Consider the following 22,132-nt stretch of genomic DNA (forward strand, 5'->3'; position numbering starts at 1 on the left):
TTACGTACCTGATTTAAATAGAAATATTTGTCCGGTGTAAGCAGACCGTATTTATCCCTGAGTTGCTGATCGAGTCCAGCTAAAAGTTCATAGAACACGTGGTAGTTTCTCTCCTCCGAAGCCTGAGTTACTATCCTACTCTTTTCCAAGAGATATTGCGTTATTCTGCCGCCTATGATCGCGCCACTAGACAGAAATAGAAAAATCGTTTATTTTCAGAATGACACCCAAACATAACGATTATTAATTTTTGTCTTTGAACACTACTCACTCTCTGAAGTGAACCTCCAAGTACTTTCCAAATCGACTGCTATTGTCGTTTCGCGGTGTCTTGGCATTTCCGAAGCTCTCTAAAAGCGGCGTCGCCTCCAAGATCTGCTCGGTGACAAGATTGTTCGGCGCGCGATTGACAGCTGCGAGATATTGCATCACTAACTTGGTCGACTCCGTCTTTCCCGAGCCAGACTCGCCGGAAATGACGACCACTTGATTGGCACTCGAGTTATTGGCTGCAGTTACTTGACTGTACGCGGAGGAACCCACGGCGAATAAATGCCTACGAAAGATGAGTAAAGCCTGAATAAAATAGTCCGCTTGGAACATATAGATCATGACAAGAATTCAATTCAATTTTTATAACATTTACATGAAAAGTAACATGGATATAAAATATAAAATAATAAAGTGAACTTTATATTTTGACAATTAAGAGATTAAATTGATTTTATACTTTAACAAGTTATTTATGACTTCCGTTTCGAAATAATCTTGATATCTTTATTTCAGTATCTTTATTTATCCGAGATTGCGTCTTGTAAGCAAGTGAAAGGATTAATGTACTAACGGCGGAAGTGTTCCGAGGATCCGTCCTTCGTAAAGCTTCACCTGATCCAATCCGTAGATGTCAAACATTTTGTACGGATTCACCGCCACGAGGATACTTCCTGTGTAGGTCTGAAAAAAATTAATCGAAAATGATTATCGATCAGTTAGTTATTAATGAGATGGTAATAAATAAAAATCGAAGGATACGCACGTAAATTAATTCCTTGTCGTAACGAATCTTCAAATTCCATAGTAACGACGCCTCGTTCAAATCCCTGAAATTCATTCAAAGTTAGCGATGTCACGATTGCACCGATTAATGCACGATAATATCGAGACTTACGTCAACTGAATCATATCTTCCACGCCATTTTGACCCAAGTCCTGCCTGGGCTTCACTCCGCTCAGGTTGGTGAGAGTGAAAACTTGCGGCTTAAACATACAATTGTGTACAATTACTCGCCGCTTCTCTTCATGAGAATCCAGTCTGATGGTACGCATTTGTACAAATTCGACAATTCTTAGGCGAGTCAACGATTACTCGGCGACACTTTTCATTCGCAATTTCTAACAGCGCGTAAGAAAACGCACGGGAAAACGCTTGAAACTTTCCAGTTGAAATGAATTTTGCGATAGGTTCTTGCCGCATTTTCTCGGCGTGGCTCGTAAGGAGAATGTCCGACAAAAAAAGGAGGATTCGTGCGAATTCACATAAGACGCGAGAGAGCCACTCACGTGACTTAACCGGATACCGGCCCGTCTACATTTGCAACTGCAATTCCATTGGCGCCGGCGACACCGCGTGATAGATTCACAAAATTTCACCTAGCATTTAGTACCAATTTTAGTATTTTATTTTAACGATGTAATCCTTCTGGGACGCTCTGATAATATAAATAATGATAAACTAGAAAATAATACCGGTTATGCGGTATAATGCATTTTAAGAATGCGGAAACTTTAAAGTATTTTAATTATAAGAAACAATTAAATTATCAATTAAAATCATAGAAAACTGATAGGTATTTTTCATATATATCTACACAGATTTTTCGGATTGAATTCAGAATTCTTATTAAATGAATTTTTTTTTATTGCAAAAATTCTGGATTATTATTATTTATAAAATAATACGAGTTTGACATATTTATTATTTTTCTCTGCTAAATCCAGAAACTTATTTTGATTGAAAAACAATTTCTTTGTTAAAAAAAATTGTAATGAAGAATTCTTCTCTTTCTAGTATTCCAGAATTAAAGTTATCAAACTTGCAAATTTATATAGAAATAGACATTTGAATTTCTTAGAATATTAACTGAAAAAGAAAATTTCTTTTATATACATGTATATAATATCTGACTATAAACTCTCTTGATACATTATATTTTATATATAATAATTGTATAGTATTGGTTAAAACACACTCCAATCTTTAAAACTTTCAAGTTTCTTACAAATTTTTTATTTCAGCCATTTTGAGCCACTTATTAAGTTATACGTCTTAAATTAATCCAGCGTTTTTTTTTGTATCAAAGACAACTGATGCACCTTACGCCAGTGTGTCTCTTATAATAGGACACCGGCGAAGTGCAGCGCTGCAACTAGTGCACGACAAAGCAGAGGAACACAAAGCAGGCGGGCAGGCAAGGGAGTTAAATGGTCTACTGTCACGGGTGTCGGTTGCATAATGACGCGGTACTGCCTCGTTGTTAATGGAAACCACGTCAATGACGTGTAAATTTTGAGTTCTCGTGTGTGACACCCACGCACCTAGTATGGAACGGGAGAGATCGATGACCGCAGTGTGTTGGAGGAGACGCGAACTTGAGATTCGCAGGCGCGCGAAGGCCAAAAAAGTGAAAAAGGTGGAAACCAGATTGAAGCGAGCGCGATGTGAGAGTCGTTCTCGTCTAATGAAACATTCAAATGCATAAGGCCGTGCTAGAAAGTCAAGAACCGACAAACAAATCACTCGGATACCTTGCTCCCTTCCTGCTTATTTTTAGATCTCCATGATTACAATGACTTGAGTCGAAGTGACTTATAACATTCTATACTGATTGCAGCTGATTTTGACATTACGATATTAATTAAATTAATTAATAGATAAATCTAAATATATTTGGAGAATTAAACATGTAAACATGTTGGCGTGTTTTCGAGCTGGATATCGTTGAATAAAAGAAATTTATCTGTCGAAAGTGTACGTCGATCGAATCTTTCTTTCTCTCTAAAGCTATTGTTAAGCTTTCATTCAAATCTATCATTCGTAATTGTGTACGATTAGTCAATGATGGTCATTAAGCGCTTTCCATCTCCAGGCTATATTACCTTGCCAGCGATCACCGCTTGGACTGACAGCACATTGGCGGCTCTGTGATATTCCAGGACCTCGCCAGGTAATACATGGCCGACGCCGGGGTCGAACCACACCAACTCACCCTGCAAGTAATATTATTGCATTTAAATAACAGTCTACTTTTCGGTTCCTTTCCTAACATTTCAATCAGATTTATATGTATTAAAAATTATGATTTTTATTAAATATATTTTTATGACATGTTTTTTTATTAAATTAATATTTATCGTGTTGATTTATTATTTAGTCTTCATACTTTTATTATTTTTAAATTTTAATATATTAATTAACGTGTAGAGTTTTTCAGAAAAAATATAAATAATTCTTAGCTTTTCCTAAATATTCAACATAATAATTTTCTTTATATTTATATCGTTAAAGATATAAAATAATTCAAAAACCTTAGTGAAAACACTCAATATTTTAGCGCGACTTTTTTTAATTATTCCACAGACAATATCAAACCGTTTTCAAGTTCCACGATGGAAAGCTACGTGTCATGGAAGACGCCTGCGCCTGCACCTTCCTCTTGCCGGTGCAAAAGCCAAATATTGACGACGACGTTTCCGGGGAGTTGGATCGAGTATTATTAGCATCACTAAACGTTCTGACATGTATGGGGATGCGCGTCGCCGTCTTCCTCACATAATTCGACCTCTCTTTGCTCTGCTTCGTCAGCATTCCGCTGCTCGAGGAACGCTTCTGCTCGAGATCCGCGTTCCGCACCGCAGACCCCGTCGACGTCTTCCGTCCGAGCTTCACGTAGCTCGGCAACGTCGTCGGCCTCGTCGTCGTTTTCACGCTCTCCGTCTCCCGTCCTTCCATCAGCAGTCCACTCTGCGACTTGGACTTGCATCTCGCTTGTCTTTCGTTGCCCCACGTGGAGTCTTTCCGAAGACACTTGTTGCGGGACGACCAGGAGTCCGTCCTCGCATCCCTTCTCGTGGACCAATCGGTGGAGTCGAGTTGACGGCAAGACGGCTTCTCGAGATCGCCCTTTCCCGCCTTAAAATTACGCAGCCGCTCGATATCCGCCCTGGAGACCAGAATAGCATCGTGCCTGATCCTGACCACATCCTGATCCCGATCTTGATGCATTCTTCGCTCCAGGGAGTCCATTTGACTCGCCTTGCTAATTATCCTCCGTCTGGACATCGCTCTGTCGATCGACAACTCCGGCTGCCTCTCCTCGCGAGATTGAGAGGCCTGGCGGGCGACCTTGCGCGCGACCTTGGCATAAATATCGTCAGCAGCGGCGTCAGCCGCGCATCTGGGCCGGTCGAGTGGATCGGGAACCGGATCTCGCAGATGTCTGACGACTCTCGTCGCCGTCTCCGCGCGTTCCCCGCTTGTCCTCGTCCTGGAAAATCTCGTCAAGGTGCTCGAGGAAGCTGCCGGGTCACGCAACGTCGTCGCGCCGGTCGGCAGCGACATTTTCCGTCGCCGAATCCTCCCGTAGATCGGCGCTTCCCTCCCGGCGGCCTCCTTCGTCCTCGAAGAACTATAATCCTCTAGTCGAGGCGTCCTCGAAGCGTGTAGGGTCTTCGGCAGAGTCGACGGTCGCGAGAGATCCTCCTTGGCCAAGCGACTCGAAGAGCCCTGGAGATCCGGGAATGATGTTCTCGCGACGTTCCTCGGCTGCGGACTCGATTCTACGCTCGCGCGACGACGCAGGATGTCCTGCCTGGAGACTCTCTTCAGGAGCGACGAGGCGCGCTCGACCGTGTCCGCTTCCTGTAGACGAGCTCGCCTACCGATCGACGGCAGGGTCGTGGGTCTCCTCGCCTGGTCTCCCTCCGCGGGACGGAGCTGCGGCTCGGCTTCGTCCTTGACGCTTCTGCGCCGCAGGATCTCCTTCCTGGAGACGGCCAGGTTGCGCGGCAGCGTGTAAAAGAGCTCCTCCGACGCCGGCCGGGCGGAAGCGCGGTATTGCCGCCTGACGCTTCTCGCTTCCGGCGCGCCGCAGGAATCCGGAGCGGAATACGGCGAATCTGGGTCTGGGCCGCCGCCATTCCCATTATGCAACGCGCGTCCGCCGCTGCCGGATAACGGTTCCGCGCTGGCGTAGAAAGCTTCCGAAGAGTGTCGCGAAAAGTGACTCCGCGGGGTCGACGATCGACCCACGGACCAACGGCATTGCTGCTGTTGCTGGTGCCTCGGCGAGTCCACGTTGGCCATCGCTGGCGAGAGTGTCACCGGCTGGTGCCGAGAGCTTCATGTGCCGAATGACAGTTGGCTCGTCTCCTCCCAGAAGACGCCTCTCTCTTTGCGAAACCTATATCCTTGTTTGCCGATGAGAGGTTGATGGTCTCTGAGCGCTAGGAATTATTGACGTAACGAAAATTCCTAGCTTCTTATTAGTGGCAATCGGTCATATTCAATTATTGATTACGGTAAAGGCTTTTTTCCAAATTTCTCTCGCGCCAGGATCCTCGTGTCTCCTTGGGACTTACGTAATTAACCTTTCTTCGCGCATATATTATTCGTACTTGCATATATAAATAACTTGGCACGCAATCGCGTGAGTGCAATTTCGATTTCTTTATCGATTGTAATCTTCGAAGATGAAAGGGGATTATCCGGATGGATTTTTACATGTCTATTCTTAATGTCCCAAATTCCTATTTCCAGATTGGACAGGATGGACGAAATTTTCTCTCTCCTCTTCTTCTTTCATTCTCTCAAACGTCGCGTGCGAGTATATGATTGTTGGCAATGTTGAGCTTCGAGCTGCGTTTTCCAAGTTCGCTCAATCTAAATAATAGCCTCCTAGTACATGATGAAGGCGCACATAGCGTTTCAAGTCAATGCCCGCTGCACAACTCTCTCGGACGTGCCGAGGTATCAAACACACGCGACACACATCTTTCACTCGTGATAGTCGACGACGTCTCACTTGAGATATTGATAGGGGGTATAATACATCAACAAATCGCGAATTTGCGAGAAGCCCCTTCAACCGAATATTAAATATGTCGATTATTAATTGATATTTTTTATCTCTCATTAGTCTTCAATATTGATTAGAATCTAAATAGATGGGCTAAATGTATTTCTTTTCATATCATCTTCATTGTATATCTTTTTTATCGATTCTTAATCATTTTTTCTTAAATTTGCGCGGCTGGCAAGGTATTTACAAAATGAAAAATGATAAAAACAAGAGCGGAAAACGCAACAAGCACACCGTCACGGTCACCCGAGCAAGTTTTCTAGTTGGATACTAGTTGTCTAGGCACGCGTCGAGAGCCGCTTCGACTGTAATCGCGTCTGCGACCAGCAAAACTACGCGTGGTAGTTTTCCCGTTGGAAGCCAACGATGGAGCCGTTGATCGCGAAGTATCTCAGATCGAACGGAGAATCGTCCGTCTCGAAGCTCCAGTTTCCTTCACATTAGCCTCCTTCCAACGACGCGCATCGCTCTTCCCCGTCGAGAGATTTATTTCCGATTTATTTACGGCAGACCGAGAAACTCTTATCGACGAATCCCGTCACGATCGCGATCACGACCCCCGAGCCGTTGGAGAAGTCGAGAGCCCGCGTCGCCGCGCATGTTAAATTCGGCTGGAAAGAAGTTAGGAGGCCACGAGCGCGAGGATGGCTTCTATCGGGCACATTGGGTCAGTCGGCAAAAGTCCGGGCTGCACACACGCGGAATTCGTTAACGGTGCCCCTCGGCGATGTCAACCTCGCTGCCGTCATCCTCCTCCTCCGAAAACTGACCCTTCTCTTCCCGTCTCTCTCTCCCTTCCTCGGAGGAAGATCCTCCGTCTTTTCTCGCGGCTCAGGAGATGATCTCGCGCGATGCGAACGCTAGGATGTTCGACGCGGTACTGGAAGTTGCAGGCCTTCCTCTCCGCAACAATTGCCTCGGCTACCCAGTGGCGTATGCGATTTTAATTGAGTCTCGCGTTAATTAGGCCGTGCCCGGAAAGCTCCGTATTTCTGATGACACCTCGCTCTAATCGAGCGACCGGATCGCGATTCCGACACCCCTCAGGTGGTCTCCCGTGCACCTCCCATCTCGGCAGCTCTACTCTCGACGAAAGCCTCCGTTGGACTCCATTTTAGACTGTTTTCTCCCGAGGATGTAACACGTGAAAAATCGCGTACGCTACCGACGCCAGTGGATCGAAGCGCTTTGGGGTGGAACCAAGCGTGCCTCTCTTCTTATATAAATTACGCGCTAAATACGCACACATGCACACCCGTTGCACGCGGTGGCAGGAGCGCGAAGGGAAGCGATTCTGTCTAACGGCCGTGGCGAGTTGCAGAAGAGCGATAGAAATTGTCGATTGCGGCGAGCGCAACGTTAAGATGATGGGACGCGATTATTTTTTTTCCTCTCCTCCTCTAGCACCGTCCTTAATTGATTTACTGGCACCGAGCACATGTCTTTGCATCTTTCGCTCGACCGATCGTATTTTAAGATATTTTATTTTATTATTGTTTTTTTATAAAAAAGAAATGAGGAAAAGAAACGGTATCGTTTACGTAAGAAGTCTTTCGCTTGAAAATGACCGGCCGAATAAAATATCCGAGACGTGTAAAAAAAAAGAACCGTTCATTAAATCCGTGGCAATTTCACATTTTCATTTTCGATATAATGCCTGTTGTTTAATATTCATTTCAATTTCGTTGATACCCTTACGCCTCGCGCCTTCGAAATGCTTCCTTAATTATTCCATCGTTCATTATCCGCGACTGGATGCACGGGGAGTGAAGTAAAAGTGAGAAATTACGCTATTAATACTTGCAGTCCGTTTATATTCCAAGTCTACATAAAAAAATTTTCAAACGCATTGCATCTTGAAAATGCTAAATTTTCAACTCAATCAGTTGAATTAATATATTGTATAAATTTGTAGCTTTAATAAAAAATTTATAAAATTGTATTTATTTATTATATAAAAAATACAATTTTATAAATTATTTCTATATAAAATTTACACTTAAAAATTTCTATATAAAATTTACACTATAGATTTAATTTTAAAAAATACTATATTATTTCATATTTTTTTAAATTTGTATTTTTGTCTGCTAAATTTCATTTTTATATTTTTATTAAAAATTTTTAAGTTTTAGAAACGCACTTGAATATGTAATTAATACACGATTTTACTGAAGTGTGTCACTTCTAAAAATAGATGTTCATATTCTCCAACTAATCTGTAAAGAAAACTTAAGAATTTTCGAGTATTTTTTCTAAAAATCGCGCTTTGTTAAAATCGATTACGAGTCGATCGGCTCGATCGTCGAAAGAAAGCGTCGTCGAAAGGAACGTCGCGTCTAGGACTAGGCGTTTGAAAGTGGCTGCTGCGAGCAGTTGCGATGCAATTGCGTGTGCGCAGATCATTGACTCTGACCACGCAACGATCCCACCGCAGTCGAGACCACGTAAATATTGTGCAATGCCATGATAATTCAAAAAGTGGTCGTCGTGCGGGGTCCGCGAGATATTGCAACGCTTTGCAATAAACGATCTCGACAGGCTTGAAAAGCTACCATTCATGTGTCTTAACATCCGTCGCACTAATTGGCAACGCTCGTAAACGCATGTTACAGTCACGTGGAGAAATTCTTGACGAATCCAGATATCGAGATTAGTCGACTCACCTTTTGCCACTCGGCGTACATCTTGCAACGGCGTTAAATCGATCCCCGTGCGAGAGTATCCGTCATTTTGTACAACCGGTCTTCTTCCTGAAACGAAACGTCACAAATTTGTGAGTCATTTTATTTTGACTTAAAAAAAAAAGAATTTAAAGAGAAAAAATTGTCGACGCTTCTCACAACTTTTGGCGCGACTAATTATTACTCGAACAAGCTATCAATCAATGTCCGTCAAGTTTCAATGTTGCGCGCGTGCCAAGAAACGTTATTACGTCAATTGCATGTAACGGAAGCATCGCCCCGCGTCCAATTTGTCCCGCAACTTCCGGCATCGTACGAAGAATATCGATGTTTAAATCTGAGCTCTTTAGTTATAAAGAGCTATGTGTATATTTTTCTCTCATGTTCAGCTCTAATAAAAGAGTAAACAATTTTAAACTCGAAATTTTGTATTCTTTTGCTGTTTTTTATTATTGCAAAATTTGAATATATTTATCGTTAAAATGCAGACTATTAATATCACCAGTCTATCTTACACTTCGTCTGAAGGAACATTAGTTCAGCGCGAGCGCAGTTTGATACCGATCATAATTACACGTTCGGAAATGTGGGAAGTGTCGCAATGGATATTCAGCTCTCCGAGATCGAGATACACACAGCCATGCACATATCTATATTTCTGTGACGCGTATAGATATCCATAGACATCATTTATACCTTCCGCTGTATATATGACGTTATTTCGTTATAAATTACGCAAAAACGAACGTGTTTTTTTTACGGATAAGAAAAAATAGTCTTAATAATTTAGGCTAAAAATATATTCATAAATAAAACATAAAATTTTATCATGTATTTTCTTTTGAAAAAGGTTCCATTTTCTTATTCATTATGTTTTAATGATTGATGTATATCCTGCGGTTTTTTATTTGGCTAATATTTTTATACAATTATATTTTTTTATTATTATATTTATATAATTATTATATGTTATTATTATATCGTTATGTAATTATATTTATTATTATTATTATTATTATTATTATAATATTTTTATATACAATTACATATTTATACATGATTTATATGATTAATATTATTATCACTTTTTATTTTTATTACTGTTATTACTATTTTTTAATAAATTATTTACATTTAAAATTAAATTTATTTTAAGAATCAAAATTTAAAATTGTTATTTCCTCAACAAGATTAATAAACAGCACCAAATGTCTCTCAACTTGGCATTCTATTTTTAATAAAATTAGTTTTTACAGAAAATGATTACGAATAAAATTATTGTTACCACAAACAATTATGAACAAAAGATCATCATTTTCTATGTTGAACAATTACTTTTCTAAGAAGGTGCAAATTTTTTTTTTTACATGAAACCACCGCAGTCTCGTGAACCAGCCGGCCCTGCACGTTGCAGCGTGTGAGTGGACATACATACGCTCACGTGCATCGAGTGCGGATTAATCTCGCGGGTAAAGCCTCCGGTAAAAGTAGCGACACGAGCGCGCGTCCTTCTCCGCGCGTTCACCGCGGAATGCATTTCGCAATTTTATGCTAATTCATTTAGTCACCCTCGAGCCGCGACGCACGCTCGCGCGTGAGAAGGACGCGTAGGATCGGGCCCGATGGCGCGGCAAATCGACGCGAGGACAATGAAACCTGGTCGACATCGCCGACTGTACATTGTACAGACATGTCTTCCATCATCGCCTCTCTTTCGGCGACTCGACAACACTCGACGGAAAACGGCTGACCGGTTTTGTGCCGCGATACTCGCGTCATCCTCGCCTTCTGTCAGGACGAATGTATCTAGCACTCGAGTCGAGTCTTGTATAAAGATTCCTCTAAATATTTACAACGAGGATTGATCCAAGCTAGAGTTTAGAAGATTTGAACTTAGACTTTAGTGATGTAGAAGGAGTCTGGAGAGGATTGAAATGGCATCTCATTCCTAGATCATCTTTAAATTTTAATAGATAAAAAATTGCATGAGAATAAACTATCTCTTCTCCTTCTTCTCGTCTCCTGATAACATCGTGGCGAGACGAGAGAATAGGAACTTTGCGATGCAAGTTATCCAGGTCAGACAGAGAAAGCAGCAATAGCTCGCGGTGATACAAGAATCTTATGTAATTCATAATCGCATCTGTCTTTCTCTCTTTCTCTTTCTCTCTCACGGGGCTATCGAAACAAGAAGTCTGGAGATTAATCGTACGTCATGCTGTCGGTTGTACGACCGGCTTGTTTCAAAGTCACTATAAATTCGATCAAGACCAGCGTTGTTTCGAATTAAGGAACGACTCTTGCGTGAAATTCAAGTGTCTCTCGTCGATAAGAAAGCAGTTTTTTTAGGAAGCGCTTTCTCTCCAAGTTTTTATTATTCTTTCGGTATCATTCGCACAATCGGACTTTCGTCTATGACGAATGGCAGACCGCTCGCGTCGCGATCGGCTTCGCTCGTTTCCGCCTGTCGCGAAATTTATGGCACTGGAATTTCTAATAATTCAAAATTAACGCATAAAAGTTTCTTAGCGTAATTATTGTTACGTGTCAAATAAGACAAACTGTTGGAAAGTTTAATCGAAACATTAATAAATGGCAATCTTATTCCATTCTCTCTCGATTATATTAAAATTTCCATTTAGCCTCTTTTTAATTCAATTATTAATTCAATTTCGCACGTTTGTCATGTTTCTGGGTCGACTGGCAAATTCTATGAAACTCTCCTCAATTCAAATAAGGAATAGATTATTTGGATCAACAAGCGTGTACACAAATACATAACAAAATTCCTCGACGCGTTTATTTCCACCGCTAATCATTTATTAGCGTACCACTGTGCGTGGGAATAACTATCTAAAGCAAAAGTATTATGAAGTCACTTGAACGAGTTTTTCCACGACGTAATTTGCTTGAGCTCCACGGTACGTTTATCTCCGTCTCGGCGTTATAAATTAGAAAAGATCGAGGTAATTAAAAGGCAGATGTTGAGATTCTTCTCAAATTTTCCGCAATATGAATGGGTACTATTAACGGGAACGCGTTTTATTCCTTCTTAGTCACGAATGGATGCAGTGTCCTTGAATACTTTCGCCTAATCGCACACATCGGTCGCCGGAGTGTCGCGCACGCCATTTTAAAGTCAATCGCAGGAACGCGCATGAACTTTGTTCCGACATTTGCAAAGGGTAGGCAATTCCTCGCGGTATTAGAATTCTTAATTATATTTGAGTCTCCTCGTATCATTTTATATTTATATAGCTACGTGTAAAATTGCACGACATCGATTTATTGTTTATTTTCATCTGATTTTCCTTATCGTTACATTTTCTATTTTTCAATGCCAATAACTTTGTTTACGACCGACAACAGATATACAAGTTACAAGCTGCAAAGTTAATCTCTAGGAGCTAAATTTCTTGACTTTCAACTGGTTTGGTGAGGTTCCGAGGTATAAGAAATGCCTAGTTGAGTATTAATTTAACCTTCGTCCGTTCCTCGAAACAGGTATCCAGATCGAGAGCTGAAATTTTTCCTATATAATCACGTATGCATCTTGGATGAGATGCATCCAAATTTCAGTTTTTAAAATTAAAATTATTTTTTTTTAAATTAAAATTATTTTTTAATTTTTTACGGATTTCGATGTGACATTTAAATGACAATTTTTTTCTTTTAATTAAACATCTCCCTGATTGCGCTTTAAATTGACAGAAGATTAAACATCAACGTGTTATTTCAATGAATGAGCTAATCGCCATTTCAGTCCAAGACTGATTCATATTGAAAGGAAACAATTCCTTTTATAATCGCACACATAAACATTTTAATAATGATTGTAAATATCATCTTTTAAAATATTATTTTTTATTTATATCAGTTTATTATTAAGCTAATTTAATATTACCAGAGTTTGTTTCTCTTTTGCCACAATAATAAATTGCACGCGAGGGATGCGTTCAAGAGAGACGATATCGCCTCAACGGGCATCGATGTCTCCGCTGCAAAATCTCCGATTATCGTTTATAGCGGGAGACATCGATCGCGACGCCGCCCGAGATGACTTTCTCAGAGGGCTTCTCCTCTCGATCGAGACTCACCTCCCGGCGTCGTAGACGTCAAGCACCGATTTTCCGTCGAGGAGAAAGAGAGAGAAAGAGAGACGTAAGATCCCAACGCGAGGACCACCGAAGGAGAGACGAATCTCCAGCCGAGCGACGTGAGAGAGATCGCGATCCTCGAGGGATGAGAAGATCCACGAGACGATCGATCACACTTTGGAGCACACTTTGTCCCGGCAAACTGCTCCGCGACGCGCCCGTCGTCGACAATTTCCGATTATCCGATTACACGAGCGTCGCGGACGATCGAGCAACAACTGCTTCCACGACGCGTTTCCAGATCGTGGTATGCGGTCGCTCGACCTCGCCTAAGAGGAAACTGACTCCTACCGCCACCATGAGGAGCCACCATACACCGCGGTGTGTACCGTTACGCACGCGGTCTTCAAAAGTACAGGTGGTCCCGAGCTCTAGAGACCCCAGAGGCTCGACTTGCTCTATAGTGGAGCCTGCGCGGTCGATGCAGACCATTTGAAACGACCTGTAAATCGCCGGGGGAACAGCAACGTACCTAGCGTCTCGGAATCCCGCGAATATTCTTCATCCGAGATTCATTGAAAATTAATAGTAACGATTAAATAAATAGTAGCGAGATAAAGAGAGAGAAGGAAAGCGAGAGCACACGTTTGTCTCAAATTCTCCTGGCTTTTTCGTTGCAAATATCTCTCTAAATAAGTCCCCTTTACGTTGTATGCAAATATACGAGTAATGTGAAGACCCGTGTAATGTATACACGTTAATTTATTCACGGATAAACGTGAGAGAGGAAAGGGGGGGGACAGACAAGCGGACTGGAGGGATCTCGCGACCCGGTGAGGATTCCTCAACGAAAAAAATAAATAAAAAAAAAGAAAATACACTCCGTTTGGGTCGGCGTCACGTTATCTTGCGTGCGCCACGTTGCAGGTGCTTGCAGGTGTGCGTTTCTTCCCCCTCTCCTCCTCCCCTTCTCCCCGCATTTTTCCAAATATGACACGCAGACAGGATTCGCGCGCTAACCGGCCGCCGGAATCCCTCAAAGAGGTCATCTAATCGGCGGCCGTTGTCCCCGAAGCCTGATATGGGGGGACCTCTTTCTAAAGACCTACAGCGTCACTTTCGTGGTTAAACCGGGTCTCGATAGTTGAACCACGTGTCAACGAAATTGATGGAATTCCTGACGAAGCGAACGGAGGGAATTTGATAATGATGGAGCTCGAAAAGAGATGCTGGATGATTTAGAAAAATTCTGTTTTAAATAATTATATCATATATATCAATCACAATTAAATTATTTTTTAAAACTAGAAGATTCATTCACTCTTAAAATTTTATAAATAAAATTATAATTATTAATAAAATAATTCAAAAGTGTCTGTTCTGTCTTTTGATGATTAAAATTGCTATCAAGATATTATTAATAATATAAAGAGCACTTTTAGATATTTTTATATTAATTTTAAATAAAAATTATATCTACAAAATCTTGAAAAATAAAGTAAAGTAAATTATAGAATTGGTTTCTTTTTATATTTTTACCATTTTCATGAATTATATTTTACTTTTCGTTTTTCACATATATATATTTCTCGACGAACTATTTATTTTCGATTTAGTTATTTGCAAATGTAACGACGCCGTTATTTTTACGGATAGGCATTCCTTATCATGAGGTGATTTAATTAAAACCAAGTCCACCTCGCGGACGTGATGGGAATAAGAAAAATGGTTAATAGGACATGCATTTTACGAATTTTACCACGTCACAAAATATGACATTATTTACATATCATGATCTAGTTTGTCACACTTTAATTACACATATACCGTTAAAACTTTCTCACAGCCAAAGTGTAAAGAGTCTTCGGTGCCGAATTAACGATGAGGGCACCTGAGAATCGCCGCGGATGACAAATCATAAATAACAATAATCTCGAACAGAGCAAAAAAAAAAAACCGAATTATCGATTATCAAGTTTAAAATAGAAACAATTTGTAAATTTTTTAAATCACTCATAGATGGTAGAAGATGACTATAATTTTAGTTGTTAAGATACAAAAAAAAACATCTAGTCGAATTAAAAATTTCTACTTGATTCTTTAATTTTCTCCTGGAAGCAGTAATTAAAGCTCGATTACCAATTAGCCGGGATCTAATTAACGATCGCTGACCAATCTCTCTTCTACGTTCGACGCTCAGCAATGCGACCGCATGCACCGTAATATCGAAGATATGCGAGCAATGCGTTATAGGTTCCCATTCACCGTTCCTTCGATTTCACGAGCGCAAGGATACGCGGTAGCCTTCAGCGATCCGAAGGAATTCCTTAATCGGGCGTGATCAGCGATGCGTTTCAGCGATCTTTGGCAAAAAAAAAAAATCGAATCCGCTTTCTTCGTTTATTTATGCAACGGTTAGATAGCGGTTCAAATAATAAAATCGAAGGGGGCAGAGAAAAGCGACTGGTGCGATTTAAATTTTCTAAATTTACAAGAATTTCTAATTTTTAATTTTCTAAATTTACAAAAATTTTTAATTTAATTAATATAAAATTTTTAATTTTCATAGATTTAATTGCGCAATAAAAACGAGGATTGTGTATCCATCTCAAATGAGTATGTTTTGATAGAAACGCTACTGATGCATCATTCAGATATGTATACATTCATTATTCATATGCTTGGTGATGTATCTTAAGACAAAACAAAGTTTATATCGTGCATGCATACTTTTAATAATAGACAAGATAATTAGAGACTTTAACAAAATGCTTAATTAGCTATCAACTTAAAATATTATTAAAATATTAAAATAATATTAAATTATTAAAATAATATTAATTTTATTGAATAATATTAGAGAAGCATGTATGATACGAAGAGCATTATCACTCGTAGATAACAAAAATAATTATGAATAAAGATTTTCAGTGAATGAAATTTATGCTTGCGATGAGATGAATGATACACAATCTTCTTACCAGTGGAAGATACGTAAGTTGGAGCTACGTATTATCTGCTGAATATGAAAAATATTCATTAGTTGAGATATCATGTAACGTTCGAAGGTAAGTTGCTCACAATATCATCGAGAGCCAACAAGGAGTCTACAGAGTGCACTCTAGTGCAATAAATCGTGCGTTTCTTGAATATGAAAATTCCATCAATCAAAGTCTCAATTGTTATTAAATATAAATACATTATTTAAAATTTATTTCATTAAATTCTTTTTATTATTTAAATTTTAATACTGTATAGTATATCATTATACATGTACTACTCCTTTTCTCACCTGGTAATATCTTAAAATATAAGAATCCTGTATAAGAATATTTTTTTATTACATTTTAATTCTTCTTTTTATTTTTTCTTAAATTCTTAATTAATTAATTTTCCTTAATTGTTTTCTTTAATCCTTTTAATTAATTCTCTTAAATTCTGTTGTTTGATCGTTATAATTCTTCTTCTTAAATTATAAAAAAAATCTCGTATTTAAAAATTACTTTACAGTAATTGGTGTAGTTTCTCTTTAAAATATTTTTTAATAAATTGCGATAATATAATCGAGATAAAACGTTACGGAACTCTTGACAGAACTCATCAGCCACGATAAAGGGTGAGATATGATTTTTTTATCGGTGGCTTTTCAAGCGTTGCATAAACGGCCGCGACAGACGAGCATATGTCACTCGAGTACGCGATAAAATCAACACCGAATTACACTCAGCCGCTAAATGATACGAATAAAGTCGGCAAACAAAAATATTCGCATTTAAAGATGTCAAGTGTATCAACCATGTGCTAATAAATGTAACAATATTACCTTCGTGAAGAGTTAAAAATTTAAGTCGAAATGAAAATAAGTAAATACCTAACATCATGTTTTTTAATTATTTTCTAGTCTTGCCTCAATGGAAATATCAATCTATTTTATTGCCACTACATCTAATGCTTAAAATTAAAATTTCTGAGAAACAAGGATATTATTTTGTCATCTTCTTACAAAAAATAACTCATCTTGAATTTATGATGAAAGATTCGTGATTGAATATTTTTCTAGGATGGAAAGTCTTAAAAAGTGGAAAGGATCACGAGATATCTTGCATAGATGACAACGATTACTTCGAGAAACGTATGCTTGTCAAAGGAATAAAAATTCTAAAGCTGCGCAAAGGGATGGGGTTGTTGAGAGTATGTGCTTAGGATATCGTAACTCGATAATACTTACTCGAGGGTAACAATTTTTCTACGGCTGCGTGTTCCCTTGTAATTCAAAGGCGCGTCCATTGATATGGATGAAGCAGCTTGACTTTTGATATACGCTCGATTTCAAATGGAAAATCATGCCCGGATTGGATTCGCGCGCGTGATCGGAAATAAAGTTACATCGCCCGACGACGTTGCAAGAGTCTCGACTTTTGTAATATTGTCGTGTAATACGTGTAAAGAACCCGGCGAAGAAGGCAAGCTTGACCGGAGAGAAAACCGCGAATCAGCGAGAACGGGACGTCTTATGACGATAACTTACAATTTGATACTTTTGTACTTTAAACGAAGGAGTAAGTTTATCTATTTAAGTAACTTATCTATTTTTCTCCCTCGCCTTTCCACACGGCCGCTCTCACTTTATCTCAATTCCGTCTCGCAAGATTCCTTCGAAATGAATATGCGCGGCAAGTTTGGGAGGAAGGAGAGAGCGAAAAAAAAAAGACGAGATCTCGACAAAAAGAGAAAAGGTAGGCGGCCAGGGGGTGAACGGGGGGGGCGGCTTTTGGCCCTCTTGCACAAACACTGTGGCCCCTCTCTCGCCGCAACTTAAATTGACTCGATAAAAGTTCGCGGAATAAAGCGCCCACTATATCAGAAACATCTGCCAAACGTTATTACAACTTTGAATAAAGAACGGCGGCCGAGAGGGTGCCGCGGGAGAAGCGTGGGCGGAGGGGGGACCACCGCCGCCACCTCCTTGTCGTCCTCGCGACGACGATGAGGAAAAAGTTCCAAGTTCGCCCGTTCGAAGACCGTGGGAAAGTTCGCCCGTAAATCAAGTCGTTATTTTAATTTCGCCAGCCTCGTATTAGCCCTCCCGTTTCCGCCATTCATTTTCATTTCGACGATCCGCGTGTCGATCTTCGACAATAATCTCGTAAAAACAGGGTGCGCGCGATCGTAGGACGGGGTGGGAGCCGACCCCGGAAACAGTTTGACAATTTTATTGGGATAAAGGTATGGGAATAATAAAGATAAAATTCTAAATACGGTCAATATTTTACCTCCTTCGCTCGTGTAATGTTATTGGGATTCTTTCCCAGGGTTTTATCAATAATCTAGATTTATCAAAAGGAACTTAAGTTTTTTTCAAGAGTTTAAATTTCTTCAAATTTTTGTGATTTACAAAAATAAAATGTGTCATCAAAAATTAAATTAAATTAAATTAAAAATATAAAAAATTAAATTGAGAATATTGAGTCGAGCATAATTTAATTAGCGTTAAAATATTTCAATAAATATATCGGAATTATAGTTTTGATATTAATGAGATCTTTTTATATTGTTCAACGATTATTTTTGACAATAGCTATCGAAATCTCTCTTCAAATTCAGACAAAATTATCCCTCTTATTGTTAGTACAACTCAATTCTATTTTACGATAACTTATCGATTTATTTCGATTCCCCCTCGCCCCTTCTCTTTACGAATTTTCTTTTGATATACGTGCTGCTTCTTATCTTCGTGATTGAGGCAATCTCTATCTCGGCGGTTTTGTTCGTCTTTCGCGATTCAGCCGCTTTTACAGGACCGGCTCATTTCGGCGTCTCGCGGATGCTGTGAAGAATCGATTAGCATCGTGTCCATGCGTGACGCGTCCGAGGAAACACGGCGAAGCCGAAAGGAGCCAAGGATGTTAAAAATCGTAGGACTGTGTCGGTCCGCACGCAATATCAAAGTTGCACGGCACGGGTAATCACGGACCGGATCAATAGCATCAACAGCTGCTTGTCTCCAGAGACTAAGAAAGTAAGCTTAACGATTATTAAATAAATTATGCTTCTTTATAAAATTATATTTTAAGTTATGTTTATATAAAATCTATCATGTATAATATTTTATTATATTACATATTTTAATTTTATTTTTATTATAATTATATTATATATTTTATTTTTTATCAAATAATTTATTAATATTTTTATGCATAAATAATTATTTTATGTATAATATAAATTTCTTATACCTACATAAAATAATTTACTGTAATAAAATTATTATTAATAAATTTATTATATATATATAATTTATAATACAATGTATACATATAAATTTTTATTATAGAATATTTTATATATACATGTAGATCTTTCTTAGAAATTTAAAAATGTTTTGCAAGATACATCATCAGTCTAAGCAACCGGAAATTAATGACAACAATGAGATTCATCGTTTACTATCAAAAACTATCTCTATCGACAATCCCCCTACGACATCGCCTAAATATCGCGGGCGTCTCCGCGTTAATTACGGCGTGCGGAACGGCATCGCGGATTAATTGTAACTGCATCGCGCCGCCGCCGATTCGCCTAATTAATTCGGTTACTAATGGCCGCCGCGGCGTCCCGGACTTAACCGGGGATCGAACGTGCCCGGCAGCGATCCCGGACGGAATCGAATGGGAGATTCCACGGCTGTCGCGCGCGACGATGGAAACTCGGGGCTCGGAATTAAATCGTCAGAAATCTCGGCCCTCGCGGCACTCACCCCCTTCGCCCTCGCCTCCCCCCTCGAGAGCTCGATTAATTCCGATCGATCCGAGAAGCCGGGCGGCGGCTTCTCGATCTTCTTCCGAGCCCCTCCGGCCGTTTTCGCGCTGCCGGAACGATCTATTTCGATTGGAATCGTCTCTCGCGTAATGTGCATTCGTATTTGCAGCGTAATGTCTTTAGTGGATAGCATATTTCCTTTTTTTGAGACCTCCTTAAAGTTCCCACGGAATCTCGAAATTTTTCCTGGCTTTTTAGCTTGACATTAAGACATTCGATTGTACTTTATCTCGCTTATCATTTTGCTTCGTTTAAATTTAAATTTTAAATTTTATTCCAAGTCAAACATTGCACTTGATACGCATGTTTGCATTTTATTTCAACAATGTTATTTATGGGAGAAAATGTGAGATGCATTCCACATGCTTAAATCCCCTCTCTGTGAAAGTTTAAATTATATAAACATTTAAATTTTGTTATAAAAAATAAATAAAGGAAACATTTCTACACATATTTTTTTTCTCCATTTTCTTTGTAAATTGTTGCAATTTTTCGCGGGGAAATAAATGACGGTTCTCGAATGCAAGCGCGTTCAATCTGTTGGACGTTGCAAAAAACCGCATTGACACTCAAGGCATTTGAGCTTGCATTCGAGGGTCGTTATTTATTTTTCTGCAAACACAGGATGTTCCGTCGTCAAACACACACATTTTTACTTCTGATATTCCTCGGTTGTAAATTACCGAAGACGAAATTTATATAAAGCAACGTGCATTCGCGTTACTTTATATTTCATGCTCCTTACACATTACTCAACGAGTACTTATAATTCCTATTCATTTGGATGGTTCGCAGCGGCAAAGAAGGATGAGGCTCGCTAATGTAACGTGACACTCGCGATTCTCTCTTTAGCGCATGCCGGAAATCGCGACGGAATAACGTTGAAATAACGATGGAAATATAGAGACTGACATCAGAGCGAGACAAATGTCCACTTAACTCGCGAACGAATCTAGGAATCTAATGATTCAAGAATATTCGGCAAATTATCTAAATAGGTATAAAATACAGACTTATGAAGAGCATCTTCAACATTTTATGATCATTTAATTAATTTCTCGAACAAATAAAAGAGAGATCGCATGCAGAAAATTATTAAAAAAGTCAATACAATTCGCAATAATTTTAAAAATTGTATTCCATATAATAATTCCATTATCCTATATTCCTTGCTAGATTATCGCGAGAAGACATTTATCAAACACAGTGTCTATTGATTTATTTATTGATTTATTTTATTTATTTATTTGATTATTTATTTTATTAATTTATTAATTTTATTTATTAATTTATTAATTTTATTATTTATTAAGTTTATTATTTATTTATCAACGAAAAAGATAAATTCCTTTTATTACATAAAATTAATATATATCAGCAGAGAGCTTGTAAGATAACAAAATATAAAATTTAAAAAATGAGAAAATAATATACATAAAATTAATATATAAAATATGACAAGTAAATTAGAAAAAGGGCATAAAGTAAAAATTAATCATAACTACAAGAGAACGCGGCAACACTCTATTGAAACGATGCAAGTTCCAAATGAAAAGTCGATCGATTTGCCAATTCTCGAGAAGTCCTGCAGGACACTTCCGTTTCGCGCGCGGAACGTTATCCGGAATGATTTAGTTCGCTCGTTGACGGTACGTTCGTTGTGCCGCACACGTTCGAGATCTCGCAGCATCAATAACGTCTAATCACCTCGGCGCGGAGTCGATCCCGTTCGGTGCAATTTCGTCCTCTAAACGTTCGCCACAAATCACGACACGCCGCCGCTGCACGCGATTCCGGGAGAGGCTGCGACTCGACATTTAAACTCGGCCGGATTATGGTTGACCGATAATTAATCGCCGCTATCGCGTACGAACGATCCGCGAGTAAGTGTTTAACATCGGCGAATGACCGATCGATCGATCGTCCGGGGACTCTATAGCGAACGGAATTCTCGATGCGTTTGGAGACATCGAAATTGTACGTTTTACATTCTGTTTCAAAAAATTTTCCAATTTTATTATTGCGAGGTTATTTTCGAAATTATTTTTTAAGTATCTTTAATTATTCTATTTAATTATATTTTATTTCGAGATTATTTAAAATCATTTCTTAATTATCTTTAATTATTTTTTAATTGTTTAAAACACATGAAAAGCAAGATATAAGGGATTGTAATAAATTCTTATGTTCTTTAACTTTTTTCAGTTTTTAATTATTTTTCCTTTTGGAAATGATATACTTATGTTTTAAATTTCGTTATATTTGTTATAGGCTGTTTAATAAAACAGCAGGTTTTTTTTAGGTATATGTTCGTTTTTGCAATAATTTCGATCATGGTCGAGCCATTTTTAGACTCAAAATTGTTGGAGCGCCCCAAAGTGCCTCGCCCTTATTC

The 22,132-nt window shown here is 39.1% G+C and overlaps 1 protein-coding gene across 3 annotated transcripts in view; it reads right to left on the minus strand.

Moving 5' to 3' along the window:
* Myo10a (unconventional myosin 10A) overlaps positions 1 to 22,132 on the minus strand; it is a 79,499-nt gene that overhangs the window by 23,945 nt on the left and 33,422 nt on the right. For 2 of the 3 annotated variants that reach the window (XM_083093382.1, XM_083093380.1), the window contains exons 1-8: positions 12,919 to 13,229; positions 8,804 to 8,890; positions 3,157 to 3,267; positions 1,169 to 1,257; positions 1,037 to 1,100; positions 845 to 954; positions 272 to 556; positions 9 to 186 (exon numbers count right to left, since the gene is read on the minus strand). In XM_083093382.1, coding sequence (XP_082949508.1) covers positions 9 to 186; positions 272 to 556; positions 845 to 954; positions 1,037 to 1,100; positions 1,169 to 1,257; positions 3,157 to 3,267; positions 8,804 to 8,824 — 858 coding nt within the window. In that variant the 5' untranslated portion in view covers positions 8,825 to 8,890; positions 12,919 to 13,229. Of the gene's footprint in view, positions 1 to 8; positions 187 to 271; positions 557 to 844; positions 955 to 1,036; positions 1,101 to 1,168; positions 1,258 to 3,156; positions 3,268 to 8,803; positions 8,891 to 12,918; positions 13,230 to 22,132 lie in introns of those variants that run through there. The other variant, XM_083093381.1, reaches the window with a different exon arrangement.

This window comes from Camponotus vicinus, unplaced genomic scaffold (genome assembly GCF_025532165.1).
Source record: "Camponotus vicinus isolate PSW18456_S1 unplaced genomic scaffold, iyCamVici1.0 SCAF_3, whole genome shotgun sequence".
Classification (NCBI taxonomy): Eukaryota; Metazoa; Arthropoda; class Insecta; order Hymenoptera; family Formicidae; genus Camponotus; species Camponotus vicinus.